The sequence below is a fragment of the Rhinatrema bivittatum genome, chromosome 12, assembly GCF_901001135.1.
Source record: "Rhinatrema bivittatum chromosome 12, aRhiBiv1.1, whole genome shotgun sequence".
NCBI lineage: Eukaryota > Metazoa > Chordata > Amphibia > Gymnophiona > Rhinatrematidae > Rhinatrema > Rhinatrema bivittatum.
In genome coordinates this window covers 12,998,460-13,018,037 of record NC_042626.1, presented here as the reverse complement: position 1 = coordinate 13,018,037, position 19,578 = coordinate 12,998,460, and the positions used below count along the sequence as shown (strand labels likewise).

At 44.2% G+C, this 19,578-nt stretch overlaps 1 protein-coding gene across 4 annotated transcripts; it reads left to right on the top strand.

Annotated features, from left to right (window-relative positions):
• Positions 1-234: 234 nt before the first annotated feature.
• On the top strand, positions 235-17,775 carry MAPK13 (mitogen-activated protein kinase 13). Of its 4 annotated transcripts, none has more exons than XM_029572967.1 (12): positions 235-300; positions 2,939-3,073; positions 4,671-4,729; positions 6,860-6,968; positions 8,427-8,456; positions 9,839-9,886; positions 11,008-11,122; positions 11,342-11,413; positions 15,273-15,352; positions 16,196-16,274; positions 16,705-16,878; positions 17,480-17,775. In XM_029572967.1, exons 1-12 carry the CDS (start codon positions 250-252, stop codon positions 17,563-17,565), a joined length of 1,038 nt encoding a protein of 345 aa, XP_029428827.1. In that variant the 5' UTR covers positions 235-249; the 3' UTR covers positions 17,566-17,775. The 4 variants fall into 4 exon arrangements, with proteins under 4 accessions (XP_029428827.1, XP_029428826.1, XP_029428829.1 ...); XM_029572969.1 differs by lacking the exon at positions 235-300 and adding an exon at positions 660-1,040; XM_029572965.1 differs by lacking the exon at positions 235-300 and adding an exon at positions 663-1,040 and having other exon boundaries at positions 2,944-3,073.
• The last annotated feature ends 1,803 nt before the right edge of the window (positions 17,776-19,578 follow it).

The window sequence follows — 19,578 nt, the reverse complement described above, 5'->3', positions numbered from 1 at the left end:
GGGCCTGGAAGAATTATTGCAAATGCCACAGCGACCAAACAGCGGCTATTTTTGTATTCAAAGAAAAAAAATGACCGAAGCATTGATAGCGAAGTGCGTATTTACCATTTGGCCTGTGCCCGTCTGAAATGCAGTCTTCAGATACTTGTACCAGCCAAAGGTTTGCAGGTACCAGAACTGGTGCTGTAAGCCTTTCCGTTCCGGTCCCCTTTATTGAGCTCATTTCCTTCTTGGGTGGGTGCAGTTTGAATGAATGGCCTGGCGAAAACAACGTTGCAGGGTGTCAGATTTAAAAAAAAGGTAAGAATGATCCAGTAAGGTTAGAGTGGATGAGCTTTGGCACGCACATAATAAATATTGGATCGTTTTCATGTGTGGCCTGAGAAAAGCGCTAACTCCAACTCTGAAAAGTAAGTGCAACTCTCTTTTTTTTTTTGCACCTTTGGAAAGCGATTTCTCTGCACGGTGTCTGGCTGGGAACAAGTTAAGGCTGGAGCACAGAAGAATAAAAAGGGAGGCCTGGGGGGTGGGGGGCAGCTGCACTCTTTCTCTAGCCTTGCAGAGAGAGAGAGCGAGAGCACCGATAGGGCTGAGTGCCCCCCCCCCTCCTAATCTCTTTTGCTTACAATTATGTTAGTCTAATAAGAAATACCGCAGCCTAAAATCGCCACCCCAGGTCCAAAAGAGCCACCGCGTGCACCGGGGCCTTCCAGATTCCGGGTTGAGTCTGAACAAGTTCCGCCTGTCACGCAGGTGCGCTCCCTCCCTGGCAGCGCCGCCGCCGCGCCCTCCGCCGGCTGTCGGGGGCAGGGAGGGGGAGGAGAGGTCCTGCCCACACACCTCGGGGCAGGGCAGAGCGGAGCGGCAGCCGTCGCAAAGGCGAGCAGGGGGAAGCAGCTCCGCGGCTCCGTCCCTGCCGGGATGAGCTTCTCCAAGAGAAGAGCCTTCTACAGGGAGGAGCTGAACAAGACCGTCTGGGAGATCCCCAAGGCCTATGCCGCCCTCTCCCAGGTGGGGAGCGGGGCTTACGGCACGGTCTGGTGAGTACTCGTCTCTTTCCCGGGGCAGGAAGGGGCTCCGTGCTCCAGGGCCTGCAGGAAGGGGCTTTCTGCCAGGGGGACCGTGTGTAGGGGAAGGTTTGCAGCTCAGTCACTTCCTGTTTGCTGCTGTGTTTTGTGAAACTGCTGCTCGGGGTCAGATGTTTCTGGGGTGAGAGACACTGGGCCTTCCGTCTGGCTCCAGACGGAAGGCCCAGTGGCTGGTCCTCCACATCCAGTTTATGGATGAGCACGATGGGTGATTTCAGCTAAGTAGAGGCCCTGCTCTAGGTGCCTTGGCAGAACTGTGTACATCGTCTTAGTGCCGGGGGTGCTATAGGTCACAACTGAGGTGCATTGACAAATGTAGATGCAATGTGTTGGATGGGGAGCTCAATAACGGAATGGCAGGGGGTTGCAGGTGAGGCTTCAGGTACATAGTCACAACTGTGAAGGGTGGGTCTCGGTACTGGGTTAGCAGTTAGAGTTGCAAGCCAGGGTTGAGGTCTACTGGCAGAGGCATTGCAGGTCGGGACTTCTATCCCTTAAAAAAAATGCTCACTTAGATGGCATGTGCTGGGGTCCTGGTTAGTGTGCCCCTCAGGTGACTCCTGAGCGAAATCTGAGCCATTCGCCATGAAACTTATAAAATCCGTACACATTTCTCTGTTTAGAAAAACGTCATCCCCCGCATCTCGCTGGAATTCTTTGAAAGCAAAGAAAGTATATTGCACCCTTGCCCTGGGGACTTAACAGACCTATAACCAGAGTGCCACCTACTAGAGCTAAATTAATGTTCACAGGGTGATTCAGACCAGATCTGTCTAAGGAGGCTGCAGGGGCCACACTGGTATTTCTTTGTGCAGTGAATGCTGAGGGCTAGGATTTTTTTTTTCCCCCTTAGCAATGGGCTAGACTAGAGAAAGAGGCTTTGTGGTTAATGTGAAGAGGTGGGGCAAAGGTGAGAGAGAACTAGAGATGCATGCTGGGACATCTGTTTACCCAATTTAGTTCAAATTGCATCTCTTTACAAACCTGTAATTATGGCTGTTGGCCAAACAGGGAATATCACAAGAGGAAACCTTTCTCTTTATTGGCCTCTGAGTCAACTTGCTTTCTAACCCTGAAGTCTTCCAGCTGAACAAGACTCAAATATGAGCACAGTTATCCCTGCCCCCTCCACCGTTCTCCTCCAGCAACTCCTCCCATCATCCCTTTCCATTACTTTTTGCATCTCTGGTCTCTGATTTATTTTTGGTGCTGCAACTCACCACCGCAACTACACAACTAACCGCCACAGCCTGCTGTAGGACCAATACAGCTTGAGTTATGGGTCTACAGCTTCGATAATTATATAAACATGCGAGTTTATTTTATTAGAAATTACAATTAATTATTTATTTATTTTTGTATACCTATAGTCATGGTAGCTTCACACCGGTTTACATCAAATGTACAGAGTATAACAAATAAAATAAATATAAAAGCATTCATAAAATAACCATTAACAACTAAATGAAATATCGAAACTAATCTAAAATGGCATACAATTGAAGAGAGGCAGAATGTGTTTTAAATAAATAAAGTATATGTTCATGTTGTATGTTTATTGTTATTTTTAATTATATTTATTTTAAGGATTGATTGGTTAGTTATTTGGGCTGTCATATGAGGATGTTACTATAATGATGGCTTTCTTAAGGTGGGGAAGCTGCTTCCTATCTTATCACAGATCTAACTGCTGGGCCCCTGTCAAGTGAGCAGTGTTACACTCCCAGCTCTCTTTAAGGGTAGATAACCAGGACCTCTGCTTCCAGCTTTCTTCCTGAGGATCTCCCTGGGAGCGCGGAGTGAGTGGGGGTTCCACTTCTAATCTGTGCTCAGACATCTCTTCTTCTCAGTGCAGCTCGGCCGTGGACATGAAGACAGGTGAGAAGGTGGCGATCAAGAAGCTGAGTAGGCCCTTCCAGTCTGAGATCTTTGCCAAGCGGGCATACAGAGAGCTGACACTGCTGAAGCACATGGCCCATGAAAACGTGAGTGAGCAAGCCATGGCGCCTTCGTGCCGTCTTCGTGAACGTGCGCAAGAGAAGCAGAGAGCCAGCGTGAACAGGAAACACAAAGGCAGTCCCATGCCAGTCTCTCCTGGAGTGACGAGGAAATTCAGTGTCCTGTTAATTCAAGTCCTATTGCAAACATCAGTCCAATAGTATAGGATGATTGCTTACCTAAGCTAAAAATATCAATGAATCCACCTAAATTCTTTAACATATAAAGAGGACCATCATCCTGGGCTTGCTAGGCTAATATTTGATTACGCCTTCACTGCATCCCTACTTATAATCACAGATCACATCTAAATATCCACAATATTCTCCAGGAAGACGCAGAACGTGGCGAATCTACATATGGATCGAAATGCCGCTGAAGATATAAGTTGACCTAAAAGGCACACTGGATGCAAGGAGCTTACAGAAATGCTGGCGGTTCTCCTGGGGAAGAGTAATTTGAAACACAGTCCCATGTGACGGGGATGGGGAAAGTTTTATAATATGAAATATAAGTGACATGAGAAGTGCATATAACAAACAAAGTTCACAAACATAAGAGAATATTGTGGATATTTAGGTGTGACCTATGATTATAAGTAGGGCTGAAGTGGAGGCTTAATCAAATAGTAATGTGGAATAGTAATGTGGAAATGTGGAAAAATGGATTTACACTCACAAAGAGGGGAGTAGCTGGCTTGTTACGGCGGTTACTACCCCAAACCAAATGTGTCTAATACTTCACTTTCGATGCATATCCAGCATAGCTCTCTGCTTCAACGGCAGGGGAGAAGAAAAACTGATACATCACGCATTTCCAGCATAGCTCCCTGCTTCAACAGCAGGGGAGAAGAAAAACAACTAATAAGGACTGTATAACATAGTCTGGGTAAAACAAATAAGCATGGGTGTAGCTTGCTTATTGCGGCGGTTACTACCCCTACTACCCCTAACTAATCAAGCTAGATATTTCAATGGTGGGGGTGGAAGGGAAATAGAACCAAGAGCTAAGAGAAAAAGATAAGTATGAGAGAAAAAATGTGTGAAGCTTGCTGGGCAGACTGGATGGGCCGTTTGGTCTTCTTCTGCTGTCATTTCTATGTAAGTAGCCAAGCAAGCCCAGTATGATGGGGATATACGTATATTTTTTAAAAATGTTGGTATTGTAAATAATAGAGAAAAAAAAGCAAGTGGGTGGATTTATGTTCATTGAAGTATCACGGCCACCACCTGTCTTTGGGCTACCCAGACCTGTCCCAGGGACCTCCTCAGGAGATCCACACTGAATCTGCATATGATAACTTTACCTTGCATGGACCCTCAGTATATGCAAATTCATCTCATGCTGATTCAGTGTGGATCTCCTGAAAAACCCGACTGGCTGTGAGGTCCCCAGGACAGGTTTGGGAAGCCCTGCCTTAAGGTGATTAAGAGACTGAGAATGTAAATATTTTCATCTGACAGTCAGGCCCCGAGCGTGATTCATGGATTAAGCAGGAAAGTATCAATAACTGCTACTGGTAGTGAAAAGAAATCCTAGTCCTGTGCAGGCATTCCTGACCCCCGGGGCCTTCTTTTCCTGCAGGTCATTGGGCTACTGGATGTCTTCACATCAGCCGCGTCTCTCCATGGATTCCAGGACTTGTAAGAATTGTTTTTTTCTCTATACTTTAGGGGCAGGAGGTGGGGGGATGAGGGAGAGAAAGAGATAAGATGGAAGGTGTGGCGGCGAGAGGACTGAAGAACCGTAAGAGAAAGAGAAGGGGAAACAGAAGAGAACAGGCTTGTTATTTAATTAACTGATGTATTTAATGCATTTCTAGACTGCTCGAATTGCCCAAAGCATATAATAAACATTAACAATCAGGAATAACACAAAATATTTTCATAATATCGAAATAAATATACAAAGTAAAACTGCATTCAGTGTACAGCGTAAGCCTCACCTAAATCAAAAATTAAACTGCCAGACTAAATAAAAAAGTTTCTGCTTTTTTTTCAAAATCCAAAATAATCTTGCATTTCGTTAACCTTTTGTGGAAGATTGTTCCACTGCAACGGGCCGACGCATGGAAAGGCGTCACCACAAATGCACTCTAGATGAGGTTTGCACAAAGAGGGAAGCCGCTTCGAGAAAAACGATGAGTCCTTCCCGGACAGTAGGCGGGCATCAAGGTGCCCTACTCCCACATGACGAATACACTTAAAAAGGAAACATAATGTTTTAAAATGAATGTGAAACTTAATAGGACACCAACGAAGTTGGTTCAATATAGGGGGACATATGGTCCCTGTAAACAATGTATGTTCTTCTTGGGAATTCCTATTCCAATAGGCTTTAGGTGCGAATACTAAAACCTGAAGTGCCATGATGATCTGAGCCTTTGATAGAAAGGACTTAGTTTATTTATTCAGATGTAGATACATAAAGCATGTCTTATGGATATTTTCAATCTGAGAAATCACAGATAATCTACTATCTAAAATGACTCCAAGGTTCCTAACTTAACTGAAATTGTAATATTTCCTACCATTGAGCAGGGCCATACCTTGCTGTACTCAGACTAATCAATAGAGCTTCACATTTAGAGACCTTCAGTTGCATTTTATTCCCTACAAAGCCATTTATGAATGAATAAAATGCAATCTCCTGTCTTTGTTAAAGCAGCCTAAAGGTAGGGACAATTAAAGATCAGATGCATAAAATAGGTAGCATATTCCTAATGGAAATAAAGATAAAATTAAGCAAAAAGAGTGACATTATAGTGCTATGAGGGACTCCATAAGGTAAGGAAACTAGATTTAGAAAATAATCATCCATAATTACAAGCCAGGCAATGGAAGCTATAAAAGAAGCAAATCAATCAAAAATATTCCCTCTAATCCCTAGTAATGATCGTCTATTAAGCAAAATTGAATGATCTATTGTGGGAAACATTAAGGGCAGATCAAATCAAACTAACTGGGTATTATTTCCTTTATTTAGTTCTATAAGATCATCTAATAAAGCTGTTTCCATGCCATAACCTTTCCCAAAACAAGACTGATATTGGTAGAAAAGGTTTTTTTCTTCTAAACATTCTGACAATTGAGCCACAACAGCTTTGAAAGGCCATTAGAACAGAGAAAGAGACGGGTGGAAAGTCATGATAGACCGGGGGCCGTGAGCGAGAGCAAGGGCATATCAGATGAATGGGCAAGAGGGTGAACAGAGACAAAGAGAGGATGACGAGAGACAGAAGTAGGAGACACGGGAGGATAAAGACAGGTTTTGGTATGAAAAAAGATGTTCATTGGATTCATCCTTCTACATTTTACTTGTCACAGACCCTAATGTTAAGCTGTCTAATCTATTAACTCCTCCTATGCTCACAGCCTGTGTAGGGCTGAAGTCCACACGTGCAGACTTCGGGCCCGATTTTTCAAAGCATGTTTATACGTGTAATTCTGCTTTGGAAATTAAGGGGGTCCCGCACAGATGTGCACACTTACGCTGCCAGAGAGTAGGTGTAAGCGTCCAAGCAAACATTCACACTCATGCTTCCGAAAATTGAAAGTGCGCATGCAAATGCTTTCCCTACCCCCAACTCTACCCTCAGAAACACATGAAATCCCTTCGGTGCATTCAACCCCTGAAGGCAATTTCCCAAAAGCCTTTCTACGCCTGCAGATCCACGTCTTGCGCACACAAATGCTTTTGAAAACAACCCTCCAGATAAAAGCAGTCTTGGTTCAAGCTCCAGGGCTGATCCCACTCCTTCCTCTTCCTTTCAGCTACCTGGTCATGCCGTACATGCAGATAGATTTACAAAAGGTCATGGGGTTAAACTTATCGGAGGACAAGATTCAGTTTCTCGTCTACCAGATGCTGAGTGGCCTGAAGGTGGGTGACGATCTCAGGAGCCGTTCTTCCTCCCGCTGTTTCATGCTCGGGGTTTCTAATTGCCATCCTCTGCTGGCCCTCATCTTCAGAAACCAAACTCTTTCATCGCCTTGGGGGGGGGGGCAAGATCCCTAAGGGTTTTAATGCTTAGGCAGAGGGATGTCTGGGTCTCATGCAGAAAAGAAATGCAGTCCCCCCCCTCTTGAAGTACCCAACCACTGGGAACTAAAAAGTTGCAAGCATTTCTTTATTGGTACAGTAGAGGTGGGGGCTGGAGAGCAGAACCCAGGTCTGATGAGAAAACCTGGTAGGACCCTCCCACTAGAGCAGCGGTTCCCAAACCTGTCCTGGAGAACCCCCAGCCAGTCTGGTTTTCAGGATATCCGTAATGAATATGCATGAGATAAATTTGCATGCCACTGCCTCCACAGCATGCAGATTTTGTTTCATGCATGTTCCATTGTGGAGATCCTCAAAACCAGATTGACTGGGGGGGGGGGTCCTCCAGGAGAGGTTTGGAAACCTCTGCACGAAGAGTAAGTCGTGGAACTGCACGTCTGATTATACAGAGCACAGCTACTGAATATAGTAATTAATGGACCGCTTTGAGGCTGTACAGAATTGTTACTAATCGAGCCTGCTTATCCAGAGCACTGTAGAATTTAATCAAGAATGCACGTGCATGGGGCAAAGGGTTTTCATAGCCTAATTAGAAAGTTTTAGATTTCATCTGTTTTGTGGTTTTGATTGTTGTATTTTATATATTGGTCTGTAAATTTAATTTTTATCTTTTAATATGATGCAATCCACCTTGTTTAACCATGTGATTTATAAAAGGGGAATGAGATTAAATTAAATTTCAGTGAGCTAGGCTGTATAATGTGTTTAAAGTTCAGCCATGACCAGAGTGGCATGAATTCTCTATCAGTGATGTGATGCTAATTTTTTGGCTAGGCTGTGTTTACCTAAAATAAGCAGAAGCCTCCCTTCAGCACATCACAACTCCTCATTTTGGCTATGAAGGCTTTAGTGTCCATGATGTAGGCTGTACTTCAGTTCGTCGGCCTATGTGAGAGGCTGCTTTCTCTCTGCTACTGCTTGCTAGGATATTGGGTCTGTATTGGCAGTGCCCTGGAAATCTTTTGTGGTTCTCCATCCAAGTACCGATCAGGCCTGATTCTTATTAGATCTCTAAAAATTTCACTGAATGAGAACTTGAGGTGAGATGAGAAGAAGCTCTGTTATAGAGGCTGGGGAGAAGGATCTGTGACCATTGGGCTAGAAGTGGATTTGGGACAGAGAAGACCTGACGGGTATTCGTCTCATGGCTGGTGTGGAGAAGGCATGCAGCAAAATGTGGTTGGCAGGTTCTTCCCATGGAAGTGGCGTGGAGGTGGCCTGGGGGAACCGTTGAATGACAGTGTTGTCTCAGTAGGCATTTTTCTCTTGCTATTTCAGTATATTCATTCTGCTGGGATCATCCACCGGGTGAGTACTAGCAAGTTTCTTAGTTATTTCTTTCTAACCTTCATCCTGTTCCCAGAAAAGTGTTGAGCTTGCAAAAAAAAGGTGCAGAAATGTGTCCAGGCAGTAAAGAAGACAGCAGGGATGAGAGAGTAGATGTTGGGGGAGAGGGGATGCATTTCATTAAGGAGGCTGCTGACACAGAGAGAACATCATTTCACACAGAGCAATGTAGCGCTGTCAGTACAATTGGTGCTACCGTGGGCAAATCCATTCCTAAGTATCTGTGGCCTCTAGTCTCCTAGAAACGGCTGCTGCTGTTGTATGTGCGTTTGTCTAAAAGGAAACTTGGGTCAGAGAATGCCTGATAGGTTGTCACCATACCATTATTATAGCGACAAGGTTTACCTCTGTATCTGAGACTTCAGGCGTAGGCAGAATGAGCCAACCTCTGAAGGAAGAGTTCAAAGCCGATTCCAGCAATCTTGATTAAAAAAAAAACCAAAAAACCCAAGGTGAAAGACCATGGTGTAAGCATCAGAGAGATCAGACAGAAGCAAACACAGCTTTTTTTTTAATTGCAAAAAGCATCGTGGCAGAGGTGGTCACTATAGTCCTTTGAGGGTCCTTCTAGGCCAAGCCTGGTTTTCAGTTAACCAAAATATGCAAATTAAGTTGAGTATTAAATAAACGTAAGCAAATACAATGTTTGTCTCTCAATGATCTCCGATCCACAGCATCAAACAGGATTAACAGCTAAACCAGTTGGCCTGAACAAAAATTACAGATAGGAAAAATATTCAAAACCTTTACTTCTCCATCTTGAGAAAGGAAAAGTAAGTGGTCCACAAATGCTACATTACCTGCCAAGATAGAGCTCTCTGGAGATAAAGTGGCCATTTGCAGAACTTGTAGCCCATGGGAATAATTGGGTGACCTGAACTGCTCACTTGGTGTGAATGGGCAGACAAGGTAGACCATATGGTCCTTTTCTGCCTTCATGTTTCGCTATTTCGGCTGTCAGGTGATGCACGCCCCTGTAGGATCATGTCTCACAAGCAGGTTAAAGAGAGGCGAAAGAGATTGTATAATTAATGAAGACTGGAAAGGGAGCAGGAGAACAGGAGGGGGAGGGATGTAAACATGAAAGAGACCACAAGATGAGTAGCCCCCAGAGGGTCTTCCATCTGCCACTGGAAACCACAGAATTTTAAAACTGAAATCAATAGTAAAATTAGCTCCAGAGCCCAGCAGCAGTGCCAGTCTCTGGCACAATAACAAAAAGATGCAACTGTTCTGACACACTCATGGACTTCCTGCCAGCAGAAAAAAAGTTTAATTCTTGGCCTTTCCTTCAGCTCTGTTCTGCTGTGTCTCCTGCTTATCCTCATCTTTTTCTCTTTCAGGATCTGAAACCAGGAAACCTGGCAGTGAATGAGGACTGTGAGTTGAAGGTAAGAGAGAAAACCAGAGATGGCTCTGGCAAAAACTACTGCAGCATGAAAAGGGGCCGCTGGGGAAATGTGTAAGTGCCTTTATCCCACTGCCTTTGAAAGCATGAACTGTGACCCTCGTCGCACTCGAAACCATGGAACGAGGTCCCCGTCACACTCGGAATTAGGGAGGATTTGGAGTTTAGATTTAACTACTCACCATTCCAAATCTGAGCTCAATTAGGTAAAGATGAAAGGTCCCTGCCCCAGGAGGCTCGCAACCTAAGAGCCTGATTTACTAAAGTTTTTTCCCCCCATTTGTGACTATGGGAAAAATGCTTAGTAAATGAGGTGCTAAGTTTGTGCTGGAGGCAATGGAGAATAAAGCGACTTGCCCAAGGTCGCATTGAGTGTCAGTGGGAGAAGTGGGATTTATTTGAACCTTGCTGTTCTCCTCCGCTGTGGCCTTTAATCTATGCAGATTTCTGATGCCTGATCAATCTGTTTCCTACCCTGGGGACAGTTTTAGCAAAGGGGAACCAAATCATTCTTCTGGTTTCCCGGTGTCTGTAAACTTGTTCATTTAATATGGGCGGGCCAGAATGCGCCGGCTGCAGTCGTCTGACAGAACTTAGACATGTTTGGGACGGACGACAGTAGTAAGAAAAAGGTTGAGAGGTAAGAGATATAGCAGGGGTCTTAGCGCTGAGTGTTGATATAATATGGGAATTTGTACACTTATCTGCAATATAAATAAAGCAATATAAATTAGGCATTTTCATGTTTTCATGTCATTCATGTTTGTGTGTGCTATTTCATTTAGTGCACCCTAACATGAAATTGTGAGCACTAAAAACCAAAACAAATAAGTATAAAAAAAAAAAAAAAAAAAAGCAAAAATAAAATCTTCTGCCTGTACATCCCAAGTGAAAATGGGAGCAATCACATTCGCTAAGTCAGTTGGTCCTTATCTGATATTACCTATTGTGTTATATTATTTTGCAATAGCTTCAACATTTGGGCAATAAATGAAATCAGTGTCAAATCCGGGGTCCCTTCTCCTCCTTTCTTCCTGCTGTCCCATAGCAGTAGGGAGGACCTGCTCTAGGCTGCTAGCATTAGCTTGTATTTCCCTTTGTCAGATTTTGGACTTTGGTCTAGCCAGGCATGCCGACTCAGAGATGACGGGCTATGTGGTGACTCGATGGTACCGAGCTCCTGAGGTGATTCTCAGCTGGATGCACTACAACCAGACTGGTGAGTCCCAACAATTCATCAATGGGAGAACTCTTTCCTGCCCTCTCCCCCTGCAGTCCCCAAGGCTGTATACAGATCCCTAACGTGCCCTACAGTAGGATCTCATCGGCTAAACTCTAGGCCCGTCCATTGATGGGCGCCCCCTCTGTCCCTGACTGAGGAAGAGTAAACCCTGCCAGCCTGACTACTCATGGATATCTTTCTCTTCTCGCTGCACAGTGGATATCTGGTCTGTTGGCTGCATCATGGGCGAGATGCTGACCGGGAAGACACTCTTCAAAGGGAAAGACTGTATCCTTTTCATATTGTCTCTGGGTTTTGCTGACCTGGAAATCCAGGGACAGCTGAATCGAAGCACATGAGTTGATGGTGTCTGTGAATGCTGAAGAGTCTGTCGAGGAAATAGGAATCTTAGGGCAGTGACAGAGACCAAGGGAGTCTAAGGAGTTTTGGCTGTTAAAGAAATTGTGGGACCGATGCAATAAAGTGCACCCAGCCCAGCACACAAGCTAACAAGTGGTTGGACACACAGTTTTGGACGCGCTAGACTAACACCCGATGCAATAAGGGATTAACGCGTCCAAAACCCGAGCCCAAACAACTGCAGAGCCGATTAGCGCTCATTGCTTGTAAATTCCATGTAGATGAGGCTATTTAGCTAAATTACCCCCTGATGCAATAAATCCCTGGGCACCCAACACACACAGCTCTTACCAATTTAACGCCAGCCCCAGAGCTGGCATTAAGTTATTCCGCGAGTCATGGTCTTATGAAAAATCTACTGCTTTTAGTGATTAACAATAAGGAGTTTATGAAATGGATCGATTAGAGAAAAAAAAAAAAAGTCTGGACACACAATATACACGCTCCAGGCAGATTTTGCCCCTTGCTATTGTGTGTCCAGAAAAGGGGTTTTTTTGTAATTGATTCACTACATTAATTCTTTCTTGAGTACCCATAGCGGTTGTATTGAGTACCCTTAGCAATAAGCGCACAGCCACATCTCCAGGGCGCCCGATGCATTAGAGCCGCACACTTTCTCCCTAGCGTGTCCTTTTCGACGCACCAGATCATTTAAATATAGCATCAGGTGCCCAGGAGAGGTGGCTATGCACGCGTTAAAAAAACGGATGCCCAGTTTGGACGCATGTTTTACGCGTGTCTTATTGCATCAGCCTGTGGGGAGGGGATGAATGTTATGCTGCTGTCATAATAGAGGCCATGTATGTGGAAACATAAAACATAGAAACATAGAAATGACGGCAGAAGAAGACCAAATGGCCCATCTAGTCTGCCCAGCAAGCTTCACACATATTTTCTCTCATACTTATCTGTTTCTCTTAGCTCTTGGTTCTATTTCCCTTCCACCCCCACCTTTAATGTAGAGAGCAGTGATGGAGCTGCATCCAAGTGAAATATCTAGCTTGATTCGTTAGGGGTAGTAGCCGCCGCAATAAGCAAGCTGCACCCATGCTTATTTGTTTTACCCAGACTATGTTATTAGCCCTTATTGGTTGTTTTTCTTCTCCCCTGCCGTTGAAGCAGGGAGCTATGCTGGATATGCGTGACATATAAGTCTTCTCCCATGCCGTTGAAGCAGAGAGCCATGCTGGATGTGCATCGAAAGTGAAGTATCAGGCACATTTGGTTTGGGGTAGTAACCGCCGTAACAAGCCAGCTACTCCCCGCTTTGTGAGTGCGAACCCTCTTTTCTTCTCCCCTGCCGTTGAAGCAGAGAGCTCTGCTGGATGTGTGAAGTATCAGTTTTTCTTCTCCCCTGCCGTTGAATCAGAGAACTTTGCTGTATATGCATTGAAAGTGAAGTATCAGGCTTATTTGATTTGGGGTAGTAACCGCCGTAACAAGCCAGCTACTCCCCTCTTTGTGAGTGTGAATCCTTTTTTCCACATTTCCTCTTGCTGTTGAAGCTTAGAGCGATGTTGGAGTCACCGTAAGCCTGTGTATGTTTATTTAATAAGGGTATTGACTCCAGGCAGTAGCCATCATTCTGGCGAGTCACCCACTCTTCATTGGAGTGGAGAGGGTCAAGGTGCCCTGTGTCTAAGGATTGTGTTAGTATACTGTGGATGGAGGAGATGGAGGTGGGAAAGTGGTTGCTAGGCATGCTGGGAGAGATTTGTGTTGGGCTGTGTGCTGAGGGACACTGAGGCCTTTATTCATTGCACGAAGGTTCCTTTTTGGAGCATGTAGTTCAATATGTTCAGTTAGCCAATGGTTTTGTTGTCCTGTGATTAATTTGTGGAGGACTGATAAAACTTTGTATTCTATTCTGTATTTAATTGGGAGCCAGTGCAAGGATATGAGAGTAGGTGTAATGTGTTCTTGTTTCTTGATTCCTGAAAGAATCCTGGCGGCTGCATTCTGGAGTATTTGTAGTGGACGTATGGTGGGAAAAGGGAGGCCGAGGAGTAGGGCGTTGCAGTAGTCCAGGTTTGCAAATAGTAACTATAGTCAGACGCTATAGTTATCCCTGCAGTGACAGGAAGATTTTTCAAAATCAGCACTGATCTTAAGACATCATTTTGCTTGCTGCACCCCTGAGGAAGGAAGAGATTCCGAATCCCTGCAGTGTCGGGCGTCTTTGTCAGCGAGCAGCATGAAGACCTGAAAGGAATCCTTTGACAGGACATCTATTTAAATAGCCTTACCGGCACATCGCATACACGTGCCTGAAAGGGACCTTTTTTTCCAAACATAACTCAACGCGGCATTCGACAACACTTAAATTTAGAGGACATTTCTCTGTCATCATACACAAGTTAAGTATCTCACTAACTTGTATTCAGCTGAGTTATAGACCAGCTTTATAAGAGACATAAAATCCAAAAGCAACCGATGATTAAATATCTAGCACGGTAAAGCTCCTCTAGGTTTCCCGATACATACACAGGAACCGGCGTGCGGTATGATGGTTGCCGGATTTTTACAGTGAATCTTGTGTTACACGTCCATTATATAGTGAGAAATAAGTATTTTATTTATTTATTTAATCTTTTTTTATATACCGATGTATGGCTAGATGCTTTCACTCCGGTTTACAATTGTAACAACCTATTACATTTAACAGTATAACTTCAAACATAGTAACTTACACATTACAAATGGAATTAACATAAATAATATTGTATAACTGTGAATAGCAAAAGAAATCAGGAAAATAAATGATGTAAAATCAGGCGTCAAGTGGACTGTGTCATAGTCTAGGTAGTGTTATAGCTTAACTGAGGGGGATATGTATTTATTTTGTTATACATTGTTTTTCTCACAATAAGAGGTTCTTTCTTGCTTACAACTGTTCTGAAGTCATTTTGAGTGAGGAAGGGTTTGAGACGTCCGAGTGTCAATAATTTGATAACCTTCTTTGATTCTATTTGTTATATGGGTTTTGTAGGATAATTCTTTGTCAATTGTAATTCCAAGGTTTCTGGCATGGTCAACAGGAGAGATTATTGTTTCTGGGTTTTCTGTTTTGAGTGATTGTCTGGGTGAATTGTTGATTTTCTTGTCGGATGATTAATTCAGTTTTATTGATCTTGATTATGAGTTTGAAGTTGGAGAGACATTGCTTGATTTTTGAGAGATAAGAGGTTATTTTCTTGTAGGTTTCTTCTAGTGTATTTTGAATTGGGACTAATATTTGGATGTCGTCAGCATAAAGGAAATGGGTCAAACCCAGACTATTCAGTTTGTGACAAATAGGTAGGAGATAGATGTTGAAAAGTGTTGCTGACAGTGCAGATCCTTGTGGGACTCCTGTATTTAGGTTCACTTTATTTGATAAGATTGTTGTTAAATATTACTTGGAAACTTCTTTGGGATAAATATGAGGTGAACCATTTTAGAACGGTGCCTGTTATTCCTATTTCAGAAAGTCTGTTGAGTAAAATGGCATGGTTGACTGTGTCAAAGGCAGCTGACAAATCCAGGAGTATTAAAATGTAACTTTGACCTTTGTTGAATCCTCAAACAGTATCATTAAGTGAAATTAATTAAGGAGTAATGTTTCCATGCTTAAATTTTTTCTGAAAACAAATTGTGTGGGTTGAAGTATGTTGTTCGTTTCTAAGTTTCAGTCCTAGCCTCTTCATGTGGCTTCATAGGATTCACTGACCTTAACCCAGCCTGGCAGACTTAGATCAGCTGACACAGATCTTGAAGGTGACCGGTGTTCCTGGTGCAGAGTTTGTACAGAAACTGGAGGACAAGGCGGTAAGAGAAGTCAAATGAGGGCCTAGGAAGATGGAAGACAACTAGAAGGCGGGGAAGGAAAGTGCCAATTAATTTCATGATAGCCTCTTTAGCTAACTGTACAGTCCTATGGGGAATAAATTGGACCTATAGATGGGGTTATGCTATCCAGAGTTCTGCAGTACTTAGGTTTCAGTTGTAGGTGATGTACCATCCTCTTAGACAGAAGACAGTCGGCTACATCCAATAACAGACTTGTAAAAAGATTTGCTCTACTCAAGATAATTTGGAATAGAACAGAAAACAATCAGTGTTTATTACGAATGAAAAAAGGCAAACTCAGCCCGAGGGTAGTGAATTTTATTAGACTAGTGGCAACAAGAGCTGCTTGGGCCTCCTAAGTCCTTCAGATTTATGCACAGAATCTGTTTCTCTCGTTTTGTGGCCGAAAGAGTACTTTGCATGTGACACTCTGGAGGGACGATGGGTCTGATTCATAAGTCGATAGAGCCCCAGCTGTTCCAGAGTTTTTGCTTTGGTTAAATAGTAGAGGGTACCTGGTTACTGTCCAAATATAGAGGAGTGAGGCCGTCGAGGGAGCTGCGGTTCCCTTCAGAAAAAAACACCACCCCCCTTCTACCCCAGCCTGAGAATGAAATGATTGTGGATGTGCGATGTTAAAACAGAACTGACCGCGTCTGTCCTGGCTGTTTTCAGGCCCCCGCCACAGGGCCATCCAGAACATTTACTGGGTCTTTCGGAAAGGTCTTAGCATGGGTCATGAGTTTCACAAGCGCCATTATCCCAGTTAATTTTTATGACTTGTGATGTTCTGAACCCTTGCATCTACCTCTCTTTTTAAAGGCAAAGAAATACATCCAGTCTCTGCCTAATATTCCCCGGAAAGACTTCTCGCAGCTGTTCACCAAGGCCAGCCCTTTGGGTGCGTAGTAAACGAATGCATTATTTGTCTTCTCAGTCACTTTCATTAATCAAACTCTTGGACCTTGGGAAGTTTCTTCCCGGTCCGAATTTGTAATAAGAATTGCACTTACTGGGAGAATCTTGTGTGAATGGGCAGGGAATGTCCTAATTTGGAGCCCCCTTTGGAAAAGGGGAATCAGCAGTAATCCTTTATTGGCTGGAAGGGAACAAACTGTTCTGGGGCTTGTTTGGAAGAGGTGAATATATAACAACTTTTTTTTTTTGTCCTTTTCTGGGGATCCTGTAGAAAGGGAGGTCTTCAGCATTAAATCATTGTTAGCAAAGAATGTCTTAATCTGGGATTCCTAGAAGGAATCCTCTTTATTGGCTGACAGGCAATTGCCAGCTGAGGATGTGACAACAATGGCCTTCTTCCATCCAACCTGCAGCTGTGGACCTGCTGGAGAAAATGCTGGAGCTCGATGTGGAAAAGCGCCTTACAGCGGCAGAAGCCCTGGAGCATCCGTACTTTGACCAGCTGCGTGACCCGGAGGAGCTGACCGAAGCACCCCCCTATGATGATTCCATGGACAATGAGAAGCTTTCAGTGGAGGAGTGGAAAAGTATGAAACCAGCCTTTCCTTCCTAGACCTTTTGGTCTTCTCTTCCTTGCTTTTTTTTTTTAAACCACAAAAGGGAGCACTATGAGAAGCAGGAGGGGGCACACGTGTAACACTTATTGGAAGGAAAATTATTAGAAGAGATGAAAAGGGTCACGGTATGAGGCTGGAAGGGGGTAGTAGAAAAGGTGGCGAGTATATTGAAATCTCCCAATGGGAGATAAAAATGGAGGATCTTCAGTTGTTGGGGAACTTGGGGGAAAGCAACAGATCACGTGGAATGTACAGCACTGCAACAGGTAATAATGGCAGATAAGGCTTTTACAACCCTTATCTGCCATTATCAATGTTCTACCTTTATTAGGTAAATTAATACTTTTAAGAGGCAAGCTGCTGTCCGTTCCTCAGCAAATTCAGGCAGCTGCCATGGTCAGATCGGAACTGGAAGCAGCAAAGGGTATTACCTGACTTTTCAACTTGAAAAACTTTAAACTGTGTTCTCAAGAAAAAAAAAAATGCCCTCATTATTTGGCTCCAGTTTCTCGTGTCTGCCCCTTCACCAATCATGGAGGCATTGTTTTCAGACCCGCTTTTCTGTTTGCAGGATTAATCTACAAAGAGATTGTCAGCTTTAGGCCCATTGTGAGGAAAGACTCCAAGAGACGGAGTGGGATGTCCATAACGCAGTGACCCAAGCATGGACGGGATCCTTGCAAAGCAGAGGCTGCAGGAGCCATCAACTTCAGATTGCACTGCGTACAAGACTTTAATCCACGTCTCGCTACAGACCCTTCAAGCACTGCAGCACTTGGACTTCAGGGGGCAGAAGCAGTTCAAAAATTTTCTGTGAAAGCTGAATGCATTTCTTACTAAAAAAAATGTTAAATTCATTTTACCACATGCATTTCTAGTCTTCCATTGCCCTCCACATTTGATGACAGTTAAAGTCTCATTAATCATCTGGTGGCATGGACCATACAGAATCCTCCCGGAATACATAAGAACATGAGAAATTGCCATACTTGGTCAGACTGAGGGTCCATCAAGCCCGGTATCCTGTTTCCAACAGTGGTCAACCCAGGCTACAGGTACCTGGCAGGATCCCAGAAGGTAGCTAGCTTGCATGCACCTCAGAACCGACCCATTATTCACATGCTAGTAATTCTGTGTAGTCCTAAAACAGTGCTACAATTTGGCATATTACTATTTAGTAGGGATGTGCATTTGTTTGTGACAAAATAGGAAATATCGTCTATATTTCCTATTTTGTTTCAGTTTGGGGGGGGGCACCAAAACGATAGGAAGACCCACAAAATTTCATGTAGTTTTCTTATTTTGGGGGGGGGGAAGGGTACATAAAAACAAACAAACCCAAACTCACCTCAACCAGTCAAATTTCATTAATTGCAACCCCTCCCCTCCCCAAGACTTACCAAAAGTCCCTGGTGGTCCAGTGGGGTCCTGGGAGCGATCTCCCTCTCGCGGGCCGTCGGCTGCCACTAATCAAAATGGCGCCGAAGCCCCTGTCACATGGTAGCAGTGGATGGCCCGTGCCCGGCAACACCGGGTGATTAAGCTTAGGTTCCTCGTTAACTAGGCTCCTAAGGGGGCTGCAGTTTGAGCCCCCAAGCCGAGGGCCGTCGCTGCCATGGCTAGGCTGAATTGGGAGCAGAATATAAAGAGAGAGAAGAAACTGCAGGTAATTGTGAATGTGGCACCATTGTCCAATAGAGACTGGTTCCAAAGGGGCAGCAGAGGAAACTATGGGGCAAAAAATAATGTCTGAGTTAAATAAAACAGAGTGAGGGCCCTGAAGAGCCACTTATGGTGCTAGAGTCATGCCAAGAATGTAGTCACACTGCAGCATGTTTTGTTTTTCCCCCATGCTAAGTAACATGTATTTGGAACATGAGGACCTGATTTACAAGTTTTTTCCCCACAGACACAAAATGGGAAAAAAAAGTCTTGGTAAACCAAGCCTTAAGTGTGACAGGCTATGGGGCTTTGGCATCTATAAAGCAATCCCGTATTTACAAAAGCACTCTGTATCCGCAGTCTTTCTGTGGTAATGCTACCCATTTGTAGTTCTATACAGCACAAAGCCCCATAGTAACGATGTGGATTTCTAGCACAATGGTATTTGTTAGGTTTGGTGTATTATCATATAGTGCTATTCTTTGTTGTTGTGTCAGGAGTTACCGATATTGTAACCAGATTTGCAAAAGTGTGTGAAAAGCACCGCCAGGCTGGGGGTGGAACTATGACGCAAGGGTAAGGGGATCGCTAAATCGGTGCCGGCAGCACTGCTTCATAGCAAATCACTTGGACCGGATGGTATGCATCCTAGGGTACTGAAGTAACTCAAAAATGAAATGTCTGATCTATTAGTTAAAATTTGTAACCTATCATTAAAATCATCCCCTGTGACATAGTAAGGGCAAAGGCTATCGGCGCCATTTTGATTAGTGGCAGCAGACGGCCTGGAGCGGGAGATCGCTCCCGGGACCCCCACTGGACCACCAGGTACCTGTAAAAAGTTTTTGGGAGGGGGGGGGAAGCTAAGGGGTTAGTTTAAGGGTCAGGGTGGGTTTTTTGTTTATCGGCTCGGGCGCAGCCGATAAACAAAACCGCGATCGGGCCCGATGCAAAAAAAACCCACATGTGAATTGGAACTGGAATCCGAACCGATTTCAGTTCTGATTC

Bases quoted from the DNA above. Each gene is read 5' to 3' on its own strand.
- MAPK13 (XM_029572965.1), top strand. From the start codon at position 922: ATGAGCTTCTCCAAGAGAAGAGCCTTCTACAGGGAGGAGCTGAACAAG. The intron at 1,041-2,943 runs GTGAGTACTCGT...TTCTCAGTGCAG, and splicing joins GGGGCTTACGGCACGGTCTG to CTCGGCCGTGGACATGAAGA. The intron at 11,414-15,272 runs GTATCCTTTTCA...CCAGCCTGGCAG, and splicing joins ACTCTTCAAAGGGAAAGACT to ACTTAGATCAGCTGACACAG.